This window comes from Hesperophylax consimilis, chromosome 2 (assembly GCF_061612785.1).
Source record: "Hesperophylax consimilis isolate HC1 chromosome 2, BYU_Hcon_1.0, whole genome shotgun sequence".
Lineage (NCBI taxonomy): Eukaryota > Metazoa > Arthropoda > Insecta > Trichoptera > Limnephilidae > Hesperophylax > Hesperophylax consimilis.
In genome coordinates, this window is record NC_142837.1 from 38319113 (window position 1) to 38346359 (window position 27247).

Here is a 27247-nt window from a genome sequence, read left to right on the forward strand (position 1 = left end):
TACTGCTTGTATATCTGTGGTGAAGTACTGTATAATTCTGTTGGATACAAAAAGCCCGAAGATATCGATCTAGAGAGTGGTATATTTATGAATAAACCACTCACGTCGAGACGAGTCAAGAACAGCGCCTCTGGCGGCGAATAAGTGAATCAAACGTATTTGGCGGCAATATTCAAATTTCTTACTCTGTCAAATAATTTATCGTGCAGGCGTCTTTTTGATGGGATTCGCCCAATTTATTGAGGTTCCCTGATTGTAGAGTTTTGCGCCTTTGTATGTACAGCACCAATTATTAGAATGTGTTCAGAATTTTACTTATCACATAGGTACCTATTCATTTTTCTAACCAAATAAAAACCATTTGTGCATGCCTACTTAATATTTATAATGTATGTTGTACAACTTCGTTCGTATGAAATAAACTAGATGAATGAAAACTAATTTATACTAAGTAACCAACTCCCCAAAGAAATCTACTGCCAATCGGAACTAAAGAACACCACCGAAAAAAGGGAATTTAAGTCCATTTTTTAAAATATGTTTTTATCAACATCCACAAATACTGGTATTTTTTTTTTAAAGTTAGTTTTCACAGTTAAATTAATTCTTCAAGTTTGAATTTCAAGCACACCAATACAATTGCAATTTGAGCAGTAAGAGGCGACAGGGTGCGTGACATCATCTGTGCACATTTTGTATGGAGATTTTTTTTATTCTTTAGTAAGGAATTCCAGTGCATTTTTTTATTAATGTTTACTGTTTGAACTAAACAAAAACTAAATTAAGGGTATTTTATTTATTATCAAAATTTTGGGTTATTGTCATTGCTAATTTGTAAATTTGAAATGAGTTCCTACTTAATCATTTTTACAAAAACCTTAAATTGGCAAGAAGGTGAGTTTAGTCGCGATAACAGAATGAGATGTTTAATTATTACGCTGTACAAACTTAACGCGGAATACATTTGACATCAGATCAGGGGCAGTTTTTCCCTCAGGTCAATTGGTGTTTGACCCCCCAAAATTATAATACAACAATAATAATAAATTATGTGCATGAAAAAAACTGGTCTTATTCTTAATTTATTTGAAATGTATCGTGAAATAGTGGAGTTACAAGCGGCGGCTGCGAGTGACGAGCAGTGACATCTGTTGTCTCTAATAGAAGCTTTCATTCACAAGTCCACACGATTCACTGGGTCAATTTAAAGAATGTCCGACATCGCAAATCTTTTGTCTCCATGCGCGCCATAGAATAAACGAGATGGCACTATGTCTTTCGCCTAAGTAAAAATTAGGTACCGAAGAAAGCTTAGGTCATTGCCGTGAGGGAGAAGCACGAAGAATATTACATATTTAAAGAGATGGTGACATAAACATATGTCGGTTTTTCATTTTACACGCTTGTCGTGTGTGGAACAATGGTTGTTTTTCAACTGCAGTTCGGGAAAGGTTTTGAATAATTCTTTATGTTGTTATCGATATAGAATAAAGCTGAATAATGAAACAAAAAAAATGCGTAAAAGATCATCGTCAAATAGAATCGCAAGAATAAATTTAAATGGAATTGATAAACGTCTCGTTGTTTCGCACCACGGAACCACCATACTCTTAGCTTCGAAGAAGATCGACACAACGTCGGTGGTAGTCAGCGACGAATCCTTCATGTCGAAGATCGACATTAGATGTAAGCGGAGATGGCGGTGGTCGAGTGGTCAAGGCAATGAAGTCGGTGGCTCGACACCGCATTGATGTGAGACCGGACTTGGTGTTCAGCACTGGGGATGATGTTGAGTCTTTCTGGTACTCCAGTGTGAAGTAAGAGAGCCGAAGGTAGGGTTGACCTGGTCGGCAGATGATGCGAGCACGGATGATCTCAGGATGAGATGCAGGCCGGCGAAGATGACACAGGGCCAAGCCGCAGACCAGCAAAGATGTCGCAGGGCCTAGGTGCGTGGGAAGCGCAGGCAGGGATGATATCACAAGACCAAGGCGCTGTTGTAATCCCGCGGAGTCGGTGATAATTCGTAGTCTCTCATTCAAGTTCGGGTGACACCGGGCGTAGTAACTCAACGTTCAAAGCACTGAAGATGTGTTCAATGATATGAATTGTAAGTACCATTACTTAAATATTTAAATGAAACTCAGATGAAATGATTTATTGTACATATTTTTATTTAGATTCAATACCATCTTATCTTAGAAATGTATAAATACTTAAATATGTTATGTCATAAATAGCTTGGAAAAATGGACTGCACTCTAGTAGCTTTGTTCTTAGTACATAATAATATTAATAAAAAGGGATCTACATATAATATTTCAATCTACATTGATTTTAGATCATTTAAAATGGCTGTCCTATAAGATTAGTTAAGAATTTTAGTTTACCATATTATAATCTCTTTGAATTATTATTAAAATAGGAAGAAATACTAAAAACTAATTTGGTGGTCAATATTTAAAGAAAGAACAGGACATCTCTAAAAAAAATTACTATTGCTGTAAGAAACATACATAATATATTTGGTAACAGGTAAGTACCAATTTACTAGGATTATTATTTCCATTCAGCGGCAAGACTAGTAAAACTCGTAAGTAGTGTTGCTATTACATAGTAAATAAATTACCCAATATTTGGGTACCTACTCAAAAAATTCTCAGAATATGTTAAATGCAAGCAATAAATTCTGAATTTTTGACAAACTCGCATCACTGTTAAAAATCACAAATAACTTTTGCAACTTTGCAAATTTTATACAGCCATATATAATCTGAGCATGCAGGGGCAGTGGTCAATAGAGTAGAATGTAAAATAAATTGTGAAAACTGAACATATTCCTATTGAAAAGTGAATATTCCCAATCTTCCTTTGTACCACTCTTTTCAGCTTCACAACGTACCACAAACAGGGATGCAAAGGTTTCGCAGAACAGTGAGGAGCAGTTGGAAAGTTTTTACAGTATTCATATTTACACACGAGCTTTAGACTCTAGTAAAGGTAAAAATTTGAAATATGCTCTTATTATGTTAATTTAAATAATTTTCTTGTATGTTATAGTAAATAAATAAATTTAAATAAAAAATCTACATAAATAAAAATGTTAAAGTTTGTTTGTTCAAAATCTTAAATCTCCGAAGGTTTTTCACCGATTGCTTTGAAATTTTTACACAACATTATATACCTTTAATATACAGATGTCACCTGTGACAGGTAAAAACGTGTTTTTTTAAATAGGGCCATCTGTTGGACTTAAAAGAAACATGCACTATTTTTTAAATTATCTATGTGCACAGGACAGACCGAGTTACAGCAACGCGTGGTGGGGTACAGCTAGTATTAAAATAAATGGTCAAAATGCTGCCTTGATCAATTGAAAAACAGCCTCTACGAACAAATGAATCCTGCGAGCATGCGTTTATTATTATGACTGCATATCGGCTCCTCTTCACTGGTTCCTAATGGACTTAGGAAAAGGACAAATTAAAAAATATACGCATTTAAAACCAATCAACAAAATACAATCACAGCAGTGTTGTTACTTTGTTAGTTACTCTTCGTAAGTTCCTAATAGAATTAGGAAAAGCATGTTTTAAGGGTGTACTTAAAAGAATTCATAATCTGCTCTTTCATAGATGGCACTAATTTAATTATTTTAGAAAAAAACACGTTTTCCTAAAATAATTAAATTAGTGCCATCTATGAAAAAGCAGATGGTGAATTCTTTTAAGTATAAAAATAAAACAAAAAAATATATAAAATCAATCAACACAACACAATAAAAAATGTTTATTCCCCGTTGTTTTCTCCGAAAATGTAGGAGTACAATGACGGAATCCCCAGGATGAGGGTCAAACAGCACACGAGGAAGTTGTCCCACTTGATCCTGAAGAACTTTGGTCTTTGTCAATCCCGCGATTGCTTCTTGTACGTGGCCAACTTGATGCTACGCATTCGGTACATGTGCCTCATCATGGAATAGAGTCCCGGTACAAGCAGTGCCATCAGGTAGAATCGCATGGCCGTGGGCATGTGCCAGGCAAAGTTCCAATCGTTTGGCAGCGACACGGTGAACTTCTGGGTCTCTTCGAAGTAAGGGATATTGCGGAGGATTATTACGCCTTCGAATAAGGCGCCTAAAGGATACAGCACAATCCAAATGGTGTAACGCAGCCACGTTAACAGGTAGATGTCCTTCTTGTACAGCTGGGAAATGTAAAACGGATACCTGGAAAAGACACAAGAAGAATAATGATAATAATAACCGGCCAAAGACAAAGAACCTAACAAAATACCGTGGGTACACTGGCAAATACATTAAGGCGATGCCATACGTAGTAATGCAAAATCATGTGTTTTTGGTTTGAAAATTTGGCCGCCTAGAAATGTTTCAGATGATTTAATTAAATACTGCGAGTAGAATACATCTTGGCCTTTGAAATAATTGAGTATTTTTTAGAAAAGTCTTTTTATAAGCCCAGAAAAAAATAATGTATAAGGCCTATGAAAACTGCTTTAAAGTTCAAAATCTCCTACTTACAAACCCATTTTCGTTATGATTTTATTGTATAATGTGTCAAATTAAGTTATCTATAAAATGATCGAAAAAAAATTAAATATTTATGCCTGAACATCAACAAAATAAAATAAAAGGCACTTTTTGGCCATGTTTTTTTCTTGCATAAATGAAAACAGGCGGATGGTGTTAAGCGGGAATTTAAACCTTATCGCCATCTATGTAAGGGTTGTTATTGATAGTGGCTCAATTTAAAATATTACACGACGTAGTGCATCGCCTTAACTCTAAAATTTCTGTTCTGAGAAAACAAGCATTTAAGTTTGGTACATACATCAGATTCAATATTTGTATTGATATAAAATACAGTTTGGGAGGTGGGTTTGGTTACCGCCACCCCGAGATTCATTTATTGGATAACCCTCTGCCATAGATTACCCCAAGTGGTTCGCTACTTTTGGTGATCTAGCAAGGATGCCGGGTTCATCGGGTGAGGTGTGTTTAGTATGCGTCTGCCCACCAGCTGCGTGGCGTGCCAGATCGGGAGAGGCTGGTTTGAAGAGACTCTTTGACCTCTCCAACTGGTCTCTCGACCCATCTTAATCGATTCTCTAGATTCCTACCCACCCCTCATACCTTTTTCCTTCCCAGAACTTCCTCTCCTTCCTTTCTTTAAAAATACCCTCCACACGGCATTCTCAAAGATGACATAGGCCTTGAGGGAAATTATTTTCTTCAGGGCTTCCTGTGTGGGGTTAATGTTTAAAAAAAGTTTGTATTGATATAAAAAATATGTCATGATGCGTGTTCGTTTAACCCGTCATATCCCGGGACCGCATATGTGAGTGCAGCACATTATCTACGAATTAAAAAAAAAAAAAAAATTATGTGCGATTTTGACCCTTATGTATAAGGAATTTGTATGAAGAACAAGGTCACAATCGCTTGGGCTATTCTCGTTCTTTACGCAGCAAATACCGGAATGACTTCTAGCTTTTCAGATTTTTTACAAAGAATTTTTCTGTGGAATGCCAACGAAATATTTGCCGCGTTTTTAGTGTCAAAGCGTCTTCTTTCATTATTTTTGATATAAATTGATTGTGGAAATAATAGATTTGAGGTATCATCAGAAATATAGTTTTATCTACATTATTTTGATGTAATTTTTATAATATTTCACCCAAGATAAGTGATGAAAATTAACTTCGTAAGAAATGTCAAAATTTTTACGTCATAATGAATAATTATATTTTTAGCATTATTTATTTACAGGTTTCTTGTACAAAATAATATTATTAGTAACAACAGTTGTATAAACTACCGAAATCTGGAAGAATTGTTATCATATACTTATAAAATGCGACACAAAAAAAATTTAAGTGGACACTTGACGTTTGATTTTGGAATTTGAGCCTTTGGAAAATGAGCTTGGAATTTCCTGGGACACCACAGGTTAAGAATATCTTTATAATTTGTGTCTTTTTCAATTTTAACTACGAATAGTCGGTTTTTATGTTTATTTACTAAGTGCTAGCAATTAGTTTATTTTGCCAGACATTTTTATTCTGGCAAAAACCACAAAGTTACTAATTGCTTTTTGTCCGTCAGGTGCTTGTTTCAAATTGGCTGTGTCACTTTCTTTTCAACTACACATTTACATTAAATCTGCTATAAAGAATAATGTTCTCCTCAAACTGTCAATCAAAAGCAAATAAAATACAATAAATGTTATGAGATCTTTTCAGAAGTATAGACACGCGAAACGCCTGTAACCCAATAACAAATGAGTTCAATTAAATTTTTCTGCCATCCATACACATAATATAAGGCAAATCATTTTAATGTTTTTTTTCTAGTACAAAAATATTCATTCTCTTTATACACGGTGTCCGGAAACTCGTAGTACAAGCGGGAAACTAGAGAATCTACACCACATGGGGAACCCAAAAAAACATAAAGTTTTTTGATTTGAGCATTTTCAAAAAAAAAAAAAAAACAAAAAAAAATATTTTTCGGCTATTTTAGGGTTAAAGTTTTTTCTGGTGTTTAGGGTTGAATAACAGATGTTTTAACCCTGCAGAGCAGAAATATTTTATGATTACACCGGGTTAAATGAAGGGTGATTTCAAAATAATGCTTCAAATCCGAGTTTCTTCATTTGTTTTACTTTCAAACAGTTTTAATTAGTTGGGTACTTTGATCTTCAGTAATAATTTATAAGAATTTGATTAAAAAAAAAAAAAAAAAAAAAAAAAAAAAAATCAACTTCAAACTCGATTTACTCGATAACGAAAGCTCAAATAAAAAAAAAAATACTACAAAATCGACTCCAAATGTGATGTAGATTCACCAGTTTCCCGCTTGTACTACGAGTTTCCGGACACCCTGTATACACGGTGTCCGGAAACTCGTAGTACAAGCGGGAAACTGGCGAATCTACACCACATGGGGAACCCAAAAAAACATAAACTTTTTTGATTTGAGCATTTTCAAAAAAAAAAAAAAAAAACAAAAAAAAATATTTTTCGGCTATTTTAGGGTTAAAGTTTTTTCTGGTGTTTAGGGTTGAATAACAGATGTTTTAACCCTGCAGAGCAGAAATATTTTATGATTACACCGGGTTAAATGAAGGGTGATTTCAAAATAATGCTTCAAATCCGAGTTTCTTCATTTGTTTTACTTTCAAACAGTTTTAATTAGTTGGGTACTTTGATCTTCAGTAATAATTTATAAGAATTTGATTAAAAAAAAAAAAAAAAAAAAAAATCAACTTCAAACTCGATTTACTCGATAACGAAAGCTCAAATAAAAAAAAAATATACTACAAAATCGACTCCAAATGTGATGTAGATTCACCAGTTTCCCGCTTGTACTACGAGTTTCCGGACACCCTGTATACACGGTGTCCGGAAACTCGTAGTACAAGCGGGAAACTGGAGAATCTACACCACATGGGGAACCCAAAAAAACATAAACTTTTTTGATTTGAGCATTTTCAAAAAAAAAAAAAAAACAAAAAAAAATATTTTTCGGCTATTTTAGGGTTAAAGTTTTTTCTGGTGTTTAGGGTTGAATAACAGATGTTTTAACCCTGCAGAGCAGAAATATTTTATGATTACACCGGGTTAAATGAAGGGTGATTTCAAAATAATGCTTCAAATCCGAGTTTCTTCATTTGTTTTACTTTCAAACAGTTTTAATTAGTTGAGTACTTTGATCTTCAGTAATAATTTATAAGAATTTGATTAAAAAAAAAAAAAAAAAATCAACTTCAAACTCGATTTACTCGATAACGAAAGCTCAAATAAAAAAAAAATATACTACAAAATCGACTCCAAATGTGATGTAGATTCACCAGTTTCCCGCTTGTACTACGAGTTTCCGGACACCCTGTATATGTATAAATATATATATATATATATTTTTTTAAAGTTTTGTTATCATTTCAGTCCTGTGAAATAACTGGCTGATAATCTCTAGATGGTATAAAATAAAGTCGCTATCTGCGTCGTAAATTTAACTAACTAAGCCTTCAGTCTAGTTAAGCTGTTTGGGGCCTTTGAGACATGGTTCGATACATGTCTCAACTAACTTCTATCAACCTAACCTACCCACTTATCATACTGTCAATATTTAACTGGAGTCAGAAAGTATTATTGATATTCTAGGGTATTTGGTGACACATACCGACAGTTGCAGTTTGGTGGAATCAAAACCAAGTCACAACTTTTAATGTGACCTTGTCGGTAAATTTTCATGTAATTTATGAATTACTTAAAGTAACTATGTATTACTATTACTCAGTTTGTAGTCAGTAGAATTCAATTCTGACTCAAACCAGGACAACACATTAAATTCTGATTATTTCGTTTTCACTCCACATAACGAACTATAGTATTACAGTTAAGTATGTCAAATCTCTAAATAGTATAAAATAAAGTTGCCATCCACGTCTGTCTGTTTGTGCGCTTGGTTCTTCTAAACTACGAGAGAGTTTCTTCCGGAAGGTATAAACCTTAATAAATAAATTAATTAACCTTATAAACCCTCGTCAATAAAATTTAGTGAATATAGTTGTGCATCTTTCGACAGTTACTCACCAAAGTTTCGGCCATTTTGGACGTGCAGTTTTTAGATGATAGTCGTTTGAGTGAGTCGATGTGTGTGTTTTTGTGAAAATGGAAAAATTGAGTATCGAGCTGTTATTAAATTTTTGTTTTTGAAAGGCAATACGCCTACGCAAATCAAAAATGAGTTGGACTCTGTGTATGGGGACTCAGCATCATCATTTACCACACTGAAATTTTGGGCAGCTGAATTTAAACGTGGCCGTAGGAGCTTGGGAGACGATGAACGTTCGGGACGTCCAAAAACTGCAACTGCTGACGATAACATTGCTAAACTTCACCAAATAGTGTTAGAATAGCGCCGAATTAAAATGAGTGAAATAGCAGAGGTTATGAAAATGTCCAAAGAACGTGTCTGTCACATATTAAATCAAGATTTAGACACGAAAAAGCCGTCCGCGCGTTGGGTGCCGCGTTTGCTCACGTTAGACCAAAAACGTGTTTGAATGAACATTCCCAACGCTCTGTTGGCACAGTTTAGGCGCAATAAATCCGAGTTTTGGCGCCGATTACTTACTGTAGATGAAATTTGGATACACCATTATACGCCCGAAACAAAAATACAGTCAAAACAGTGGACTGCAAAGGGGCTCCAAAAAAAAGCAAAAACTGTTTTCTCGGTTGGGAAAGTGATGGCGACTGTTTTTTGGGATAGTCATGGAGTTATCTTAATTGATTATCTTCAAAAAGGAAAAACTATAACAGGAGCATACTACGCATCATTACTTGACAAGCTGAAGACAGAAATTGCGGAAAACGGCCACATTTGCAGAAAAAGAAAATCCTATTTCACCAAGACAACGCGCCGTCTCACACCTCAGCGGTTTCCATGGCAAGAATCCACGAATTACGGTTTGAACTGCTTGACCATCCGCCTTACTCACCAGATCTAGCCCCAATTGACTTCTTTTTGTTTCCTAATTATACCGAATCCATTAAATTTCATAATTTTAACTCCCTCCAAACACGTCGTCTAATTTTTGATCAAATCTTACTATTTAAAATCCTAAATAATTGTCTGGACTGACCAGAACTTACCAATTTAATAAATCTTCATATTCCGTCTAGATCAACCCGACAATCTGATTTATTTTATCTACCCTCGTGTAGAACAAACATTCGAAAAAATTCCTCAATTCCTCGTATATGTGCACAATATAATACAAAATTTTACAGCATTGACATTTTTGGTAATAACCTAAAGAAATATCGAAATGAAGTAATGCGTACGATCGATTATTAATATGGAATGCATCGGCAGCATCTCCTATCCTCTTCCTATTTTCCTTTTCCTCTCCCCTTCCTTTAACACAAAATTAATTTTAAGATACTAAAACTTCATTTCTAATGCACTTTAACATAAGAAACTTCTGTGGCTTGACTTCAGTTAACTTGTATATTTATATCTATCACTGTATATTATATAAAAGCTGTTTGTTTCTTACAAAATAAATAAATAAATAATCTAAAAACTGCGCTCGGTGGACAGAGATTTTCATCAAATGAGGAGGCAATCACCTTTGTGAACAATTATTTTGCAAAGAAAAACTCAGAGTGTACATTTTTACAATCTAATGCTAATTTACTTCTTTCTCCTTTCTAATTTCTATCTTCTACTTTTTATTACAATTTTTCCAAAATTTTAGCTTCATCTATAGTTACTAATTTCATATGTTTACACTAGATTTCATACAAAGTAATTACACTCAATTGGTCACCATGAAACAGGCAGCCGCCTAGTATGGTGATTCACCTACTTTACTACTTTATGTAAATTTCAAAACAATGTAACATGTATTAAATAAATAAATAAATAAGAGTATTTGGATGGGTTAGAGAGATGGGAGCATCGCTGGGAGAAGAGTGTAGAGTTACAAGAAAACTATGTAGAAAAATAAATAAAAAACTTAGAAAAAAAACCTTGTTTCATTGTTAGGTCGGAAACTTTTCAGACCACCCTCGTACATACAATATTATATTTATAGAAAGTAGAGAAAAGTTTATTTTTTTGATAGAATTGAAAACCTCGAAAACCAAATCATTCACAACCCCGAGCAACTCCGGGCATACGTCGGCTAGTAATATAATAACATAATGTTAATAGAATTGAATTGAAACATAATTTTCATTCGATTCAAACCAACCAAAACCAAAAATCAACCACCACAACACGGGTATGTGCCAAGCTTGGTGGTCTTAACAACCCAATAATTGTAATAACCAAAAAAACACTGAAAGAAAATTTAAAAAAAAAATGGCACTTGGTTTACAGGAGCAGTGTGTTCGTATTATGTAAAAGGTATTCCAGGAGAAACCACTGTACCGGACAGCAGGTCGATATACATAAATGATTATTAAAATAATTAAAGAAATGAATATTTACTGTTATCACGCATTTAACAACGCCGAATCCCCTTTGAAGCTTATCACCGGACACGTATCATGTGTCAAATGGGATTTAACCTTAGTAATTAAAATTTGGTTATTTTTCTTGGTTCCTTAATGCTCTCATGCATCCTGTTTAGAGATAAGTAATGTAATTACTGTACATTAACACGTGTTTGATTTGAACTCAATAAATATGCAAACAACTGGCACAACCAGTCAGTTGTCCGACGACATTCGCAAGTTGTGTTTCTTTGAAAATCCTTACCCAAGGTACCCCCGAGAGGAAACCGGCATTTACAGTCGATGTCACTGGCGTAGGTGTCCAGTACAACCACCATTTGGAATGGTACTATTCCTATTCTCCTCATTTGACTCCTCCACCACTTCCTTTGCATCCAGCCTCTGGGATGGATAGATCGACTCCGGGCAGTAAGAATATTGTGACAAAGAAGTAGTTACCTCACAACTTCCACTGAGCTCCAGACGACAAACAAGTAAAACACAACAGGTTTATTCTGCATCCGGACCTCGCCCTCGATCATTGCAAACAAGATGATTCCTCTGCCACAGGTCTGCACTAATGGCTGAACTACTCCTCCCTGAAACATTCAAACAATTCCATCAGTGACACTTCTATCGTTTTAGAAGGAACCTGTTGAAAAAAGCAATGAATGCGAGAAAACCATGGATAAGGGTAGCGGGTAAAAAAAACGCTACTTACATATTATTTTTTTAATGATAAACTAATGTTTACAAGACAAGGTTTTTATGCATGGCACAAAGGATAGCAAATTATTATAAGCATTAATTATTAAGTCAAAATAAATGCCGCCGACGGGAATTGAACCCGCACCTTCTGATGTCTGGTCAGGTGCTCTGGACAACTTTTAATTTTTGAAAGGTTTTTAATTTGTTATCCTTTGTGCTATGCATAAAAACCTTGTCTTATAAACATTAGTTTATCATTAAAAAAAAAAAAATTTTTGACAAGTCAAAATATTTCACCAACAAATGTAGATATAATATATCTCGACGCCATCTAGTGGGAAATTTAGCACTAACAAAGCCTTTCGTACAAAAATATACTTGGTTGTTTACAGGTGAAAAAAATATAGTAAGCAGTAATTGTCGATTGAAGTACTATGTAGTACATATTGAATTATTTGGCGGGTTGAGAATAAGCCGACTTAGCTCAGTGGTCCAGAGCACCTGACCAGACATCGTTCAATTCCCGTCGGCGGCATTTATTTTTACTTGGGAGATATTTTCAATTTGTATGGATATTTCAGGCGAGTAATTAATGCTTATAATAATTTGTTACGCTACATACATTCTTAACCCCTAAAGCGTTTTAGTGTCATATATGACCGGGCGTCCTATATATAATATAATCCATCAGTATTTTTATATTTTTTTCTATCATTTATTTATTTATTACACGCCCTAGTGGGATTTTCTTTAAAAAAAAATACAAGCATTTTGTATCAGAGTAAACACTTAACAATTAATACAATAAAGAAGAGTGTAAACATAATGGCAAAAATGAATCCTCACGCATATAATTGAGTTTAAAAGATTCAACAAAACAAAATAGTAGAAGCTGTGATGAGATAGGTTTCCTCCATAAGAAAATGTATTTAATGAAAGCTAAACCTCAATTACGAAGAAATCATCACACTAGAGACACCTAGCGAATTTTATTGAAATAAATGCAGGAGACTGTAATTGGAAAAAGGGGGCGTTCTAGTAGGATGTGTCTACCCAAATTTATTACTAAAATTAGCCAATCACAGTGGGCTTTTGACAGGATAAAGAAGAAATCTACATTATTTATTAATCTGGGAACGAAGACATCGAGTCGAAGGGTAATGCACTATAAGGTAAACATGTTCTCACGGGGGAAACATTGGTCATAAACTTTCGGTGTAAGAAACGAAGAGAGATTGATACAAATGGAAAAAAAGGATTGATTGTCATTCGAAATCAAATAAAGTATGATAGACTGTTATCTGGAAAGAACAAGAAACTTTTAATAAGTGAAATTAACGCGTGAGGGTAGAGTAGACTCAGGAGAACCTGGAAAAAACTGTGTAGAGAGGTGAAAACAAAACAAAACTAAGTGATTTAATTATAGTTTAGAATGATGGAGGGAAACTACATCTACAGATCAACAAGAAAAACGCGTAATCGATATGCAAATTTGAGAGGATCGTACTAGGAAACTACCGGCCGAAGAACCAATGGTTTTGGATCGGTGAGATTGGATACAATGGCCTGATTCATAAATGCATGTGTTTATGTTGAAATAAACAGTACCAGATCCACGATCATTAGAGAGACGATTAAACTGGAATTAGCCATAAAAATTAACATGGGACATATGGAACTATTTATTTAAAACCAAATGCATTAGATTGACAGGCAGACACATTAGCTACAATTGATGGCTGAGGTACAAAGATTTCATAATAATGACTCCATATAAATCAAAAATTAATGGCTAATTTTGAGGGAACAAGATGCAATACGGGTAACGCCTTAATATTTAATTACTTTACAGTGGCGAAACGGTGAAAAGGGGCGAAAATAATGTTCATTTCGGGTCTAATGACATTAAGGTGGGTGAAGATTGAGGTGGTTAGAAGTACTACCCTGTACGCTTAAACTGAGTTAATGCATAAAAATATAAATGAAAACATTTGAACTCTGTTTTCCAAGCGAGATTTGAATAGAAAGTTTGGCCTTGGAAGAAAGGACGCCTACAGACCGACAGATTGGCAAGAACTGGAATATACACGAAAATAGCAGCATTATGAAGTTGATTTCGGCATCATAGGAGCGTGGAGACGAATTTGAAGTGCCATAATAATCAGAGGAAAGATGAAATAAAGGTAAACACTAATAAACATGATTGGATTGAGGGAATCCAGTGCGAACATGAACTTGCCTGCTAAGACAGGAACAATAGTGACTGAATTATGAAGCGCAATCCCGAAAAGAACAAAAATTAGAGGGAAAATTCTTTATAAAATAAAGAATTAGATAAGGAACGTTGAATGTGAAGTGTGCGTAGGGAGTACGGTAATGGACTGATTATATTCCCAGAAAAATAAACGAAATTAAGCACAGCTAGAAAAACACATCTAACCTTACGACGAACTCTATGAAAACAATTAAAGGATGCTGATCCAGCCCTGCAACTGCAGAGGACAAAGACAGTAAATCTGGAGGCGTAGCCGAGATATGATTATGTCGTATGAATAAGTGACCAGATTTAAATAATCAAGATTAGTGGCACATATGTTCAAATTTACGAGTTGATTGATGATCTAATTGCCTGAAGGGTGAAACCGACTTAAGTCATTTTGGTATTGAAGACAGTATAAAAGCAAGCGCACGAGAGGATTCGGGACAGTTTTTTCGGGGATTTTGGTGGAGCTTGAAAGGACGGGAAGTACGAATTACGCGTGTGTGTACGTCGAGACAGGTAATTAAAAAAGTGGGTGTGTCAAGCCTACGCAAGACAGAAGTGAAACTTCTAGTATTCCTCTCTCTCTATTTTCATTTCATCATCTCTATTTTCTCTCTTAGGTTAGTTTGAAAATTAGAGGTTAAATAATTCAACGACGAAGCATGGATTTGCTTTTTCTAATATTTTCTTATAGATGAATGACGTTCGATTAATGTATAGTTCCAAAAATTTTCAATTTATTCACAAGTATACAATATTACATAAATAACAATATTACAATTAAAAATTACAAAGAAATTACAATGACAATGATGTGTTCATCACCTCTATCTCGTCACTACTCATTTTTAACACTGAAATTCTGTACCAAACCGTATGAACCACAATCAATTACGTATTTCACTCGTATTACACTCACGACGCAGTATACTAACCAAGCAGCTGATGCTTGGCGTGGCGCAGTTCGCTGGTGTCTGAGAGAGAGGAAAGAAGAGAAGAGAGAGAACGTTCGTGAGCGGCTCCCCCACCTCAACAAGCGCATATGGTGAGAGAGGGACAGTGAACGGTGAGCGGTGGTGGGGGTACCCGCATTTTCGTGTCGATCCTGACTCGGTTTTACTCCGTCCCCGAAAATCCATTACGCGCCTAAAGAAGTTTCACTTCAATAAGTCCCTGGACTTAGAGGTTTTTTGTGAAAAGTAAAGGTATTAAATTCAGTTTTAAGTCTCTTTGAAAAAAAAATCCCATCAGTGAAATTTGAACAAGTCAGTTTTAATTAATTAAACAGTGTTAATAATACGAGTTATATTCAGTGATTTTCAATAAAAGTTAAATTCAGTTTTCTAAATCCTCTTTGAAAATCCCATCAGTGAAATCTTATAATAAAATAGAGTCTAAACTCAGTGTTTAAGAGTGTTAAAGTGGAAAGTGCAAAAAGGTGTTTAGTAGATTATTTAAATTCTAAACTAATCATTTCATTCAAAGTGAAAATCATTTAAATTCAATTTAAGTGTTTTATCGGATATCTAAAGTGAACGTGATCGCGTATTGATATTTAAAAATAGATTATAATTTAGTATCAATTTTGAAAAAAAATATATTAATAGTAGATACGTACATCTTAGCTTAAAAAGAAACACAATTTAGACAGTTCGAAAAGTAATATCAATGATTAGATTTGATTAAATTTAATCCCTTTGTGATTTTATTGTTCAGTTAAAATAAGTACGTAGAGAACTCGGAAGGATTAAAAAAAAGTGAAAATGATAAAAATAAATATTGTCTCTTTGTTTAAAAAGTAATAATGAAATAAATTTGAAAATAAAGGATTCATCGGATACTTTAAAGTTAAGTTTAAAATTAAAAATAAATGTTACCTCTTTGTCTTAAAATAGTGGTTCGGGAAAAATAACAATAATCACTCTCCTTTGTTTCAAGATAAAAGTAATAATAATAAATGACTAGTTTAGATTTTGTATAAATAATAATATTAAATATCTAATCATTTGCGATATATTTTGGAAAATATTAACCTCAGTCCTTACGTCAATCAACACTTACGAAAGCTAAATCAATACCTTAAAGCCGCGGTCAAATGGAAAAAAAAAATGGTAGTCACGAATCAATTTAATTAAGACTACATTTTAAACAGCAAGTAGGTAATATTTTGGAACCTTGATCGCAAATTTCGTGTAAACCCGAATGGATATATTTGCATGATCGATTAAGGTAGGTGAGTCAAAAGAAATCAAAATATAAAAATAAAAAATCAGAAATCAAAAGACAACGTTCCTGAGAGCCGAGAGGGGAGAGAAAATCATGGGCGGCAACGTTCCTGAAAGCCGAGAAATCAAAAAAAATGAAATCTTATAATATTTTATATTTTATATATACAGGTTATAATTCGGTCCAGCCTCTGGTTGCGATATTTCAGCAACTAGATCTATCCCAAGAATTAGGTACATATGATACCTATAATATGGTATAACTTTGTACCATTTCACATATAAAGATGTATATATCACGAATACCTATTATCACACTTGTGTCATGCACAAATGTCTACTTCAAATACCTATTACCACATTCGTGTTAAAAACAAATACCTACTTCTAAATATCCTTTCATAATTAGGTACACCTTATTTACCAACATGTACTATGAAAATCCAAAAACGATAATGTACGATTGGCCTTCTAAACTATCAGCTGATGTAGATATTACGTAACTGATATCAGATACAAATATAACCCACAAAGAATTCATAAGACCTTAAAATAGGTCAAAGTCCTGTTAATTACACGAACTGCATTCCAGTCGAACTCTAAAATAAATAAAACATCGTGTCTGATAAGGGCAGGTTTCTCAAAGCTAGTCCTTCATACCAAATCACAGCAAGCATATTCATGTGTGTTTTATACACTGGCTAGAAGTCAAAATAATATCAATAAGAAAACATCCTAAATACCTAACTACGTACGTCAGAGATGAATAGCTCACTCAAGATACCTATTCGGTTAATTATGGTTCAATTAAGTCGCACATACTAGTTATGTGATCATATCCAAAGTGGCCAAATCTAAGTGTCATAATAATTTTGTACGTATGAGTACAGCCTATTTCCACCCAATGTCAAATAACTCAGTCAAATTCAACCAGAAGAGGAGGGGGTGGTCACTCCTTATAAAAATCCATCAACGAAAACAAAAAAAATGTGGTTGTCAGACCGCGATACCAAAACTGTCAAACAAACAAACAAATATATTACTTAGTATATCGTATTTATTCGTATTTCCTATTAGTATTTATGTATCGAGATATCGGACTCAGGACTCACAACCCTGGGATTTGAGATTCTTGGTTCCCAATGTTTCATGTGAGAAAATGTTACATTGTGAATTATAAAAAAAAACGTATGTATACATATATGTATTTGAATGTATAATCCACTGGGTGATGTGAACCCGCCTACAGCTGGCGTTTTAGGCCTAAGAATGGTCATGTCACATCGCTTCTTGGAGTGGTGGCAAGCCTAGGAAACTTGTCATTACAACAACCGTGAGTATATGATTGTTCAGAAGACGAAACCGGTTCGCTTCAGTAGCCGTAAATCTGGAGGTGATGGAATTTGGAGTGTACTGGACCCAGGGGAGGTTCGATCGTAGCGCTAGAGGGTTGCGGATCTGGAGGTGTGGGAAAGCCTCGCAAGTACCTATCACTAGAGGCACCTGACGACGGTGTGAAAGTCTTATTCGACCTTGGTTCACCCGGTTACATTGCAGGAGGAGGCGCCAAATTATTAACAGCAATATTGCTTTCCGAGTTCGTCTTCGTACAAAATCATAAACACTAACCATACTTACAAGAATTAAATCTACATGTATGTACCCCACAGGTCGTCGCAGAACTGGAGAGAATTTTGGAGAACATGTGTTTCATAACTAATATTGTACTAACCTATATTCGACTGTTTTAACTATATATGTTTGCTATGACACTAAATTAAATGTTATGTAATTTCCACAGGTTTTATGGTTTCTAAAGGAATTAGAATTAGGGGATAGGGATTCTCAGGAAAATTTTAGTTAGGTTAAATGATACCAGCGTTCGCAATATCTCGACGTAATCCAATCTCCTTACCCAATCACTAACCTGAAAAGAACCAAGGTTACCACAAAATGAAAGTAATTAAAATCCTATATCATAAATCAAAAAATTTACACAACGTTTGATGGAATTTAATTACAATATAAATACGAAAATATTTGCGTTCAAGGCCGTAGATAACGTATTAAATTAGTTAAGTACATATGTCTATAAAGATATATAGTACAAGAGAGCTTTAAGTAGCTTTCTGTAGTTTTCAAAGAAATTAAGGGTCCAATTTTCATGGAGGCTTATATGTTGTAGGGGAAGAACTTTCCAACCCTACGAACACATATGTAAAGCCTTAGAAAAAAAAATAACGATCATAGCCAAGAGAGAAGAAAATTCTATATTGTTTTAAACAAAAAAAAGAATTATATAAATATAAACACCCAGAAAGGTGAAACATTACAAAGCGGAGAAGTTATATGGGTACATAGGTCTATTTGTGTCTAGAAGAATAAAAGTGATAGAATACACAACATTTATACTGATTAGTTTTCAAATGAAATATATCACCCAGATCAGAATATTTGTTTCCGAGATTGTGAAGTCTCGGAATCGGAGAATTTTGGTAAGCTAGTGTCCTGGTGTTATTGAAGTAAAAAGGTAAGAAATGTCGGCATGATTTTTTGGGAACATGGATATTGATACATTGAAGTAATTCGGGACAGTCAATTTTAAAATATAGTATTCTTTGTAACAGTATTAAATCTGTGCTTATTCTTCTTTCTGAAAGTTTCAATAGAGACATTTTATCCAAAAGGTAATTGTAATTTATGTTTTGTATAGGAATATGCAATTTATAATTTATAAGCCTTAGAAAATTCCGTTGAATTTTTTCAATGTTATCTGAATGAATATTGAAAAATGGAGACCATAACGTAGAGTTATACTCAAGTTGGCATCTGACAAGGGTTTTATATAACATAATAAATGTTCCTAAATTATTGAAATCTTTTGCAGCTCTCAAAACAAAGCCAAGAGTCTTTAGGGCCTTGTTGATAATATTATTAATATGACATACAAAGGTGAGTTTACTGTCGAACATAATGCCTAGATCAATAATTTTATTAACACAAATTAAATTTTCATCATGTGGCAATATGTGTATTTTTTTTTTTTAACGTAAAGAGAAATAATAATTCTTTCCATTGTGCCTTGAATATTTATACCGGATGCCATTAATGAAACCCTTAAAATAGACAAAATGAATAATTACTCACCGCTATCGTAACAATCAGTTTAACGATGCGATGTATTCACTGTATGTATTATGTCTAATAAAGGGTACCCTTCTTGGGAAACATACATACAATACATCAAAATTGGATAAATGGGATTTAAAAATAACTATGGCCACACTGATTATATATCAAATAGGATATTTTATCAGTTTTTTTTTTACTCCCGAAAAAAGAAATGGGATTTTTTTATATTGATGAATAAATGTTCTACGACAATTTAAAAAGAGCAATTTTCGATTTACTATTATTTGTCGTAATGACATTGTAGCCAGTTGGAACCGTTTCGGAATGCGAAGTTTTAGATCGTTTTTGAAATCAATAAATGTGAATGAAAATATTAAACTTACATATTTTTAACACAGTAATCTTAATCAGGAAAATAAACTTTAAGGACAGGTTTTTCACGAAATTTTAACAATTCATCAAATTTCAAAGTTCTATGGAGGTTCTATTATTATAGCATTCTGTCAATTTATATTTATATTTCTTAATATTTTAATTTGTTAAAAGTGTGCATTTCTTCTGGAAACAAAATTAGACTAGACTAAGTAGTTGCTTACAAATACATTGTTTATATTAATAAATACCTAATTTATCATTAGAACCATTTAGATAAGTCAACCCAGTGGACAGCAGACCGGTGAAGTCGGGGGCGCCCGAGGAAGACATGGCGTGATCAAGTGAATCAAATACTTGAGTCGGGCCAAGTCAAGAGTCAGGATAACAGAAAAGTATGAATTTAAATGAAGTATGGGGTGTATGAGTCAATACAGAGTTGTGTGGCGGTCCATTTTCTCTGCATACCCCTGCGGCTGGTTAGTTAGTTTAAATAAATAATAAACTTACTCTGGTGTATCCAAACAGGGGGTGCATAACTTCAAGGAACATTATTAGTTGTAAGAATTTCATGGCGCTTCCAACGTGTTCGTACGTGCTTTCAATCGAATCCACTCCGTATTTCATGTAGCGCACTCCCATTACGTTGAGGACGTACATGAAGCCAACAAATTGGAACATGTTGTAAAAGATCAAGTAGACCTTCTTAAAGTCTTCTGAAAAAATTTATAGTTCATTTTTAATACAATATTATGACAAATAAAATATATTTGCAAACCAACTTGTACTAGAATTAATACAAAATACTTGTGAATCTAAATAATGAAATAGAATCAGGAATTCCGGTGAAAAATACAAGGTGTCCGGAAACTAGTAGTACAACCGGGAAACTGTTGAATCTACATCACATAGAGAACCCACTTTTTTCAATCTGAAAATATCTACCTAACCTAACCTATAATATCCTAACCTTTTAAATATATTTTTATTTATTTAAAAAACATGACTTAATTAATTTTATTTTATTTCCAAGTTCTGCCAAAATAATACCTACCTAATTTGCACAGATTAAACGGTAATAACATCTCTTCTAGCCACTCTTATAGTTTCAGGAATACCAACATAATAAAACATCTTCAACAGAAATTATTTTGGCTGTCATCCCATATGACGAAAGCGAATGTTCATTTTACATTAAAAAAAAATTAGAATGTTAAAATTAATAATTTCCCAAATGCAAATAGTTAGTTGTCTTTTATAGTAATTAAGTTTAATCAAAAGGTTTTATTTAAAAAAAATTGTAAATTGTATTAAGCGATCCTGAATATTTACCAAAAATTTCAACTACTGACTCAATATACTCGAAAACGAAAGCTCAAATCAAGAAAGTTAAACAACAAAATTAACTCCAAATGTGATGTAGATTCATTAATTTCCCGCTTTTTGGACACCGTGTATGTATGTATTCATGAAATAAAATTAATTAATAATATTATATTTTTCATGTTTTACCTTTTCTGTACCCCATTTCTTCTTTATGTAATTTATCGTACATTCCCGGATAGTCTGTCATCACGTCTCTACGCTCTTCTTCACTGTCACCTTCTTCAGATTTCCACCTGTCAAAGTCGATCTGGAATGTAAAATGTAAACAGTTGTACATATTGTAGGTAGCCATAGCCATGTGTTATCGTATCTCCTAATGTTACTTGGAAAATTTTTGACAGAAAACTCAACTCATCAAGATTCCAAAGAGAATACGTTTTCCGGGTCTTAAATGAATTGAAAGTCGACAAAGCCAGTGGGCTTGACAGAATACTTTCCTTGGTCCTTATGCGGTGTGCTATGGCATTATCCCGAGTGTTATTTAAACGGTTACTTAAGGCCATTCGCACATGAAGAACTCTCGCACTTTCAAACGACACGAGTTTCGTGCGAGCAGTTATAAATGTTAAATAAACGATCGGAACATTCAACGAAATAAATGTTAATAGTAGGGCGTACGTCGCCGCCAAGAGACTACATGAGAATGACCATATTGACTTTTCTTCTCCGCTAAATCATTTCTAACATATTCTGGATAATTCATTTCCAGAACAAAATTAACATTCAAGAAGAACAATATTACTGTCTTGGTCGCTAGTCACTTAACATCGCATTAATTCAACGGCTACACTTGAAAAATTATCAAAATTAGTATGATTCGGATAGCGCCGTGTACAGAAACAAGCTTTAAACAGTAGCATATCGGTAAGTAGTCACAGTCACGTAGCTTGAAAATATCTCTGTTTACGAAGGGCCTAATTAATAGTGGTGTGGTGCCAAATATTTGGATAAAGACAGTTGTTCGCCCAATCCCTAAGGGGGGCCGTTCTATCTTTCCAACTACATAGTCACAACTAACATACTCTATAAGGTATAGGAATGAGTGATTAATAACAAACTGCTCATATACCTCGAAAATAACCACCTGTTAGTGACCGAGATGACAAATGAGTCTGGTTCCCACCCACGATATGTGGGTCAAATTCCACTGCTGGCTAAGTCCTCCATCATTGCATAAGAAACATCCTCTGCTTAAATTGACAGAGTTTTCAAATATCTTTAGGTTATTTGTAACCCGAGAATGTTTCTCTCTTATTAATATTTAGTTTTTGCAAAAATCCTAAGCGACTGACAATAACAAGCACAAATAAGAAGATACAAATTTGGATAAGTCTTATAATATTAGTATTCTCAATAATGCTCATAGATAGTGACAAATATATCACTTCCAAGAAATGGCTGTGTTATCTTACAGTTTTTTTGTTAAATTTTAATACAAATGTATTAATTAAATATATCTTTTGTATTTTCTCTACTTTAAATAAACCTGTATATAAAACTAAACTACTTTTCGATGCTTTTAACAAAATTTGGTATAAAACAATAGAGTGCTATTGTCTTGAGCATGTTTGCTGAAATTGCCACCCGGCATAATAATATTGTGTTGATAAAAATGTATGAATGAATTCGACTGCAATGTAATAAAAATGATATAAATACCTTTAGCCAGCCCGGTTTCTGGGGCTGTGCAATGAGTCTAGGCCACCAAGCAGATTTTTCCTTTTTCAAACAAACTTCCACCTTCGAATCGCTTAACTTGACAGACGGAGCACTGGCTTCCTACAAGAGATAAAATAAAATCAGATAAGAACGGTTTAAATTATGCAATCATTCATACAAACCATAATACCCATATCCAAAGGGCAAATACAAATACATTTTTGTCTTAATTTTACATTTAAATTCAAAAGTAACTATGTTTAAATAGATTATCAGGCAGACTTTACTTGGTGCTCAGAACAAAATTATATTTTATCAAGTATTGATTGTAAAAAATTACTTTATCAACATCATTTTAGTTTCTCTTCATCAGTTAAAACCATTCATTTGTAAAATATGTTTTTCTTAAACAAAGCTTTATTGTCATGAATTTATTGTATGATATCTAGTACTGGTTTATTAAAACATGAATATATCCGTTAAGTTTGCAATATCTTGTATTGCTAATCCCCCCTGACCTATTATAAGAATGGTGTCTGCAATATCATACAAACAGTGATCATACATTCAAAAATCCAAAAATATTGATAAATGAGTCTACCCAAATTAGATATTACATTGCAAAATGATTGATATATGTTGCACAAAATGAAATTTCAGAACTCAGAACCGCAAATATTACGCATTAGTTGAGTTTAGATCAGAATTAGAGAAAATATACAGTGGTCAACATATGTAAGTTTTAAACAGGTTTATACAAAACCGGCTTCTAAACTTACCGGGTTTATTTGGGAATATAATTTTAATTTGAACGCATAATCGCTCAGTCCATGGGCTCCAACTCCTTTGGCTGCAAAATGAAACTCTTCCTCCAAAGTCCGAGAGAGGTGCTCCTTTACATCTTTTAAGTCAATTTTGAGAGTTATTACGTCTGCTGTTTGAGCCCAATAAATTATTGGAGTTAAACTTGACATGGTGTTAGAAAACACATACGTCTATTTAAAAAAATACTGTTATTTAAAAACAGAGTAAGAAAGTTGATGCTCTATGCTTAAGGCTAGGGTTAAAGATAAACAGTGACGTGAAAAATCATTCCGGTATTTGATAAGGCATATTTTTATTGATTACGCGAACCAAAAAATGATAAAAAAAATCTTTGTTGACAGTCGGCGTCGGAAGATAGCTGTAGACGGCAGCAGGGTTGCCAACCGTAAAAAAAATTCCCTCGTACGGATGCAGCTAAAAATCTCGTACTTTGACTTTCAAACCTCGTACCAAGGATGGTATGCATAAAATAATTATTTCCCCAGATTTCGAGGCGAAATTTCCCTAGAATTTCCCTACATTTCGCAAACCTTGAACAAAACAAGATCTTGGCAAACAAAACCCGCTTTATGGGTAGGATTTAGGACTTTTTACTCAGTGAAATAAAGTATTGCAAGTTTCCTACTAAATAAAACATCCTTTTGTGTGGTATTAAAAAAAATCTTTATTGTTATTGTTTTCGTTGTTATCACTCATAGCGATTCTTTTATTACACCGCTAAACAATTGGACGAAACAACGAAAAGACTAGGTATTTAACAATAAAAATCTTCTTCTTTTCAAAAACTTCAATTAGCTACACGTACTAACGTAGTACAACTATGATGGCACTAGTTTTTACTGTTATATAATAGTGATGTAAAATGTTCGTATAGCCATAGGTATTATCAAAATCTCGTACATAATTGTACGAGGTTGATTGTCTCCTCGTACCTCGTACGGAAGGCCACAAATCTCGTATTTGTACGAGGAACCTCGTACGTTTGGCAACACTGGACGGCAGTGTTCCCGAACTCAAAAATTCAAAATCGGGAGAATTTACGCCTAAAAATCGGGAGAAATCGGGAGATTTTCTTAGAAATCGGGAGATCACTAGAATTATTTTAACAAAATTTCTCCTTTGTCAATAATACGAATCCCTTTTATTATTCCGAAGCATAACCTTAACAACTAACGAAAAAACCCATAAGCAGCGCCGTCAATATGATTATTGTAGATGTTGCCCGTGGAATAACGCAATTTGCCCTAACGTTTAACGGGGACTTATTTTACGTCTGGCAACTCGGCGCAAATTTTTGTGAAACATCGACCTTGGACTGTCACCTGTCACTTTGCGAGACGTCAAAAATCATGTAATACCTACTTACTTTTAAAAGTGAGCGACATTCATACAAGTAACGACCTTCGTCATCGGGATGTGTACAATTAAATGAAACGAAAAAATTTATGAATTTTAATTTTATTTAGGAACCAATCAACCACCTCATGGGCTTTTTCAAAACACCTGTCACCTGGCGACAGATGCTTGATAACGGTAGGTACACTGTTTAGTAATCCTTAATCCTTTATTAAGAAATACCTACAAATATCTCAGTTGAAATCTCTAAAAAATTTCTTGGGTTTTTATAATCAACATCCTCAATAGGAATACTTGCAATGTAAGTTCTCTTTAAATAACAATCGAATAAAGTCTTGAGAGTCCGTGTTATTTCGGAGTACAAGACATGAATTCTTGGATATTCCGCCTGCATCTCTTTATTGAGATTGTTAAAAAATAGGTAGGACGAAATCCAAAAATTATAAAAAGAGTTTAGTGACCGGATCATTAATTTTTTGAAGGATATTATCTGTAGCTAGAATATCATTATTTTGTGTAGCATCTATGAAAAAAAGTTTTAATGCTGAATATTGTTCCAGTACACGTTTTACAGCAGCGTGTACTGAAAGCCATCGGGTTTAATACGTAATAAATTATAAATCACAGCACAGCTCGTAACTCGTAATTGATCGGTTCGTATTGGTCTATAATGGCGCGTTCTGACGTTTCGACTTTTGTTGGCCGACTTTTATTTTACGAAAAAAGTTGAACAAGATTTGGTTCACACGTATCGATTTAAGTTGAAGCGATTTTGACATTCAAAATGGCGTCAACTGAAAATTATAATTAATTAAATTAATTAATTAACCCATTCTAATCGGAACTATAGAATAAATGCCTAATTAATAACGTTCATAGCTTCTTTCAATTTGTTCCTCCTGTTATATTTTATTAGATTAAATTTAATTACAATAAAAATACTCCTCGCCGAAGGAGGTCCGTTTCAAATTTTACTTTTTCCCGCGAGTAACTAAAAAAGACAAGCGAGTTGAAACATGTGTTCACACGGGGCGATTCGGTGAAAAACTCGAACGACAAGTAAAACCAAAATGGCGATGGTCGTACTCGAACGTCAAAAGTAGACGGGCTTTCAACTTTTGCTAGGCAACAAAAAAAGTTGATAACTTTGTTGACAGAGTGTTCACACGTGGCGATTAGCTTTCAATTGTCCAACCAACAAAAGTTGACCGACAAAAGTCGCCCCGTGTGAACCGCGTATAATAGAGATATGCTTAGATTGCAATATTTTGTAAATATTCTGGTCAATTCCCGAATCCGGGGAATTTTTTAGTTTTTTTTTTAACCATAGACAATTATTTGCCTGTTGTGCGGACCATAAACAAAGAATCGACGAGAAACGATAAATCGCTGAGAACACCGAAAAATCGGTAGATTTTGGTGCCATTTCGGTAGATCGGGAGATGAAGTGAAAAATCGGTAGATCTCCCGAAAAATCGGGAGCTTCGGTAACACTGGTAGACGGCCATAGACAGTATAGACACATAAACATATCACCACACAACCACTCTCTAGATCGATATCTTCGGGGTTTTTGTATGGCGCCATTTTGTCACCCCCTTAACCACAGACGACCACAGATAAAACGGTCGTTTGGTCCAGACAGGTAAATATATCGTGGACCATAAATAAATCTCAAGGCCATTTAAAAAAAGTGTAACCATAAACAATATAACTACACCCAGCGAACATCGTTCATTCAATAGCCCACAAAAATTATATTTTAAAAATAAAAATATTGGAATGCAGGAAAAGGAAAATAAAAAAAAAACCCACAGCTATGCACACATAAAAATACTTTTTATTTTCAAAAAGACAATGGACAGTAATACAAAACAGGGTCAGTACAACCGATGTATTGAGCAATGATTTATCATTGAAGTAGAAGATAAAACTAATATATCTAAACAAAACATGAAACAGAACAAGACACAGAAAAATAAAAAGTAACGGTCTCAACTAGGAATCGAACCCAGTCTTACTGCAACAACTTAATAGGATTTAATTTGACCTTGCACAAAAATACAAGAATATATACACAAAATACATATTCAACAAATTTAAGTGTTCATTATTATTGCCACAGCACTAGAAGTTATTCAAATTCTCCTGCAAGGGTTTCATATAATTTCCACAGCTCTGTCGTCAGCAAACATCATGGAAAATGCTGGTTAAATCTGAATACTTACATGATGCAATTCTGGAGAGGTTTAAATGACCTTGTATGATGTAATCGTGGCTTTTTTTAGCA

At 34.0% G+C, this 27247-nt stretch overlaps 1 protein-coding gene across 1 annotated transcript; it reads right to left on the reverse strand.

Moving 5' to 3' along the window:
* Positions 1–2235: 2235 nt before the first annotated feature.
* Hacd2 (3-hydroxyacyl-CoA dehydratase 2) lies at positions 2236–23962 on the reverse strand. The gene is made up of 6 exons (XM_089642803.1): positions 23556–23962; positions 22777–22896; positions 21244–21364; positions 20242–20447; positions 11491–11630; positions 2236–4228 (listed from the first exon to the last, which is right to left on the reverse strand). Exons 1-6 carry the CDS (start codon positions 23748–23750, stop codon positions 3907–3909), a joined length of 1104 nt encoding a protein of 367 aa, XP_089498929.1. The 5' UTR covers positions 23751–23962; the 3' UTR covers positions 2236–3906.
* Positions 23963–27247: the final 3285 nt, after the last annotated feature.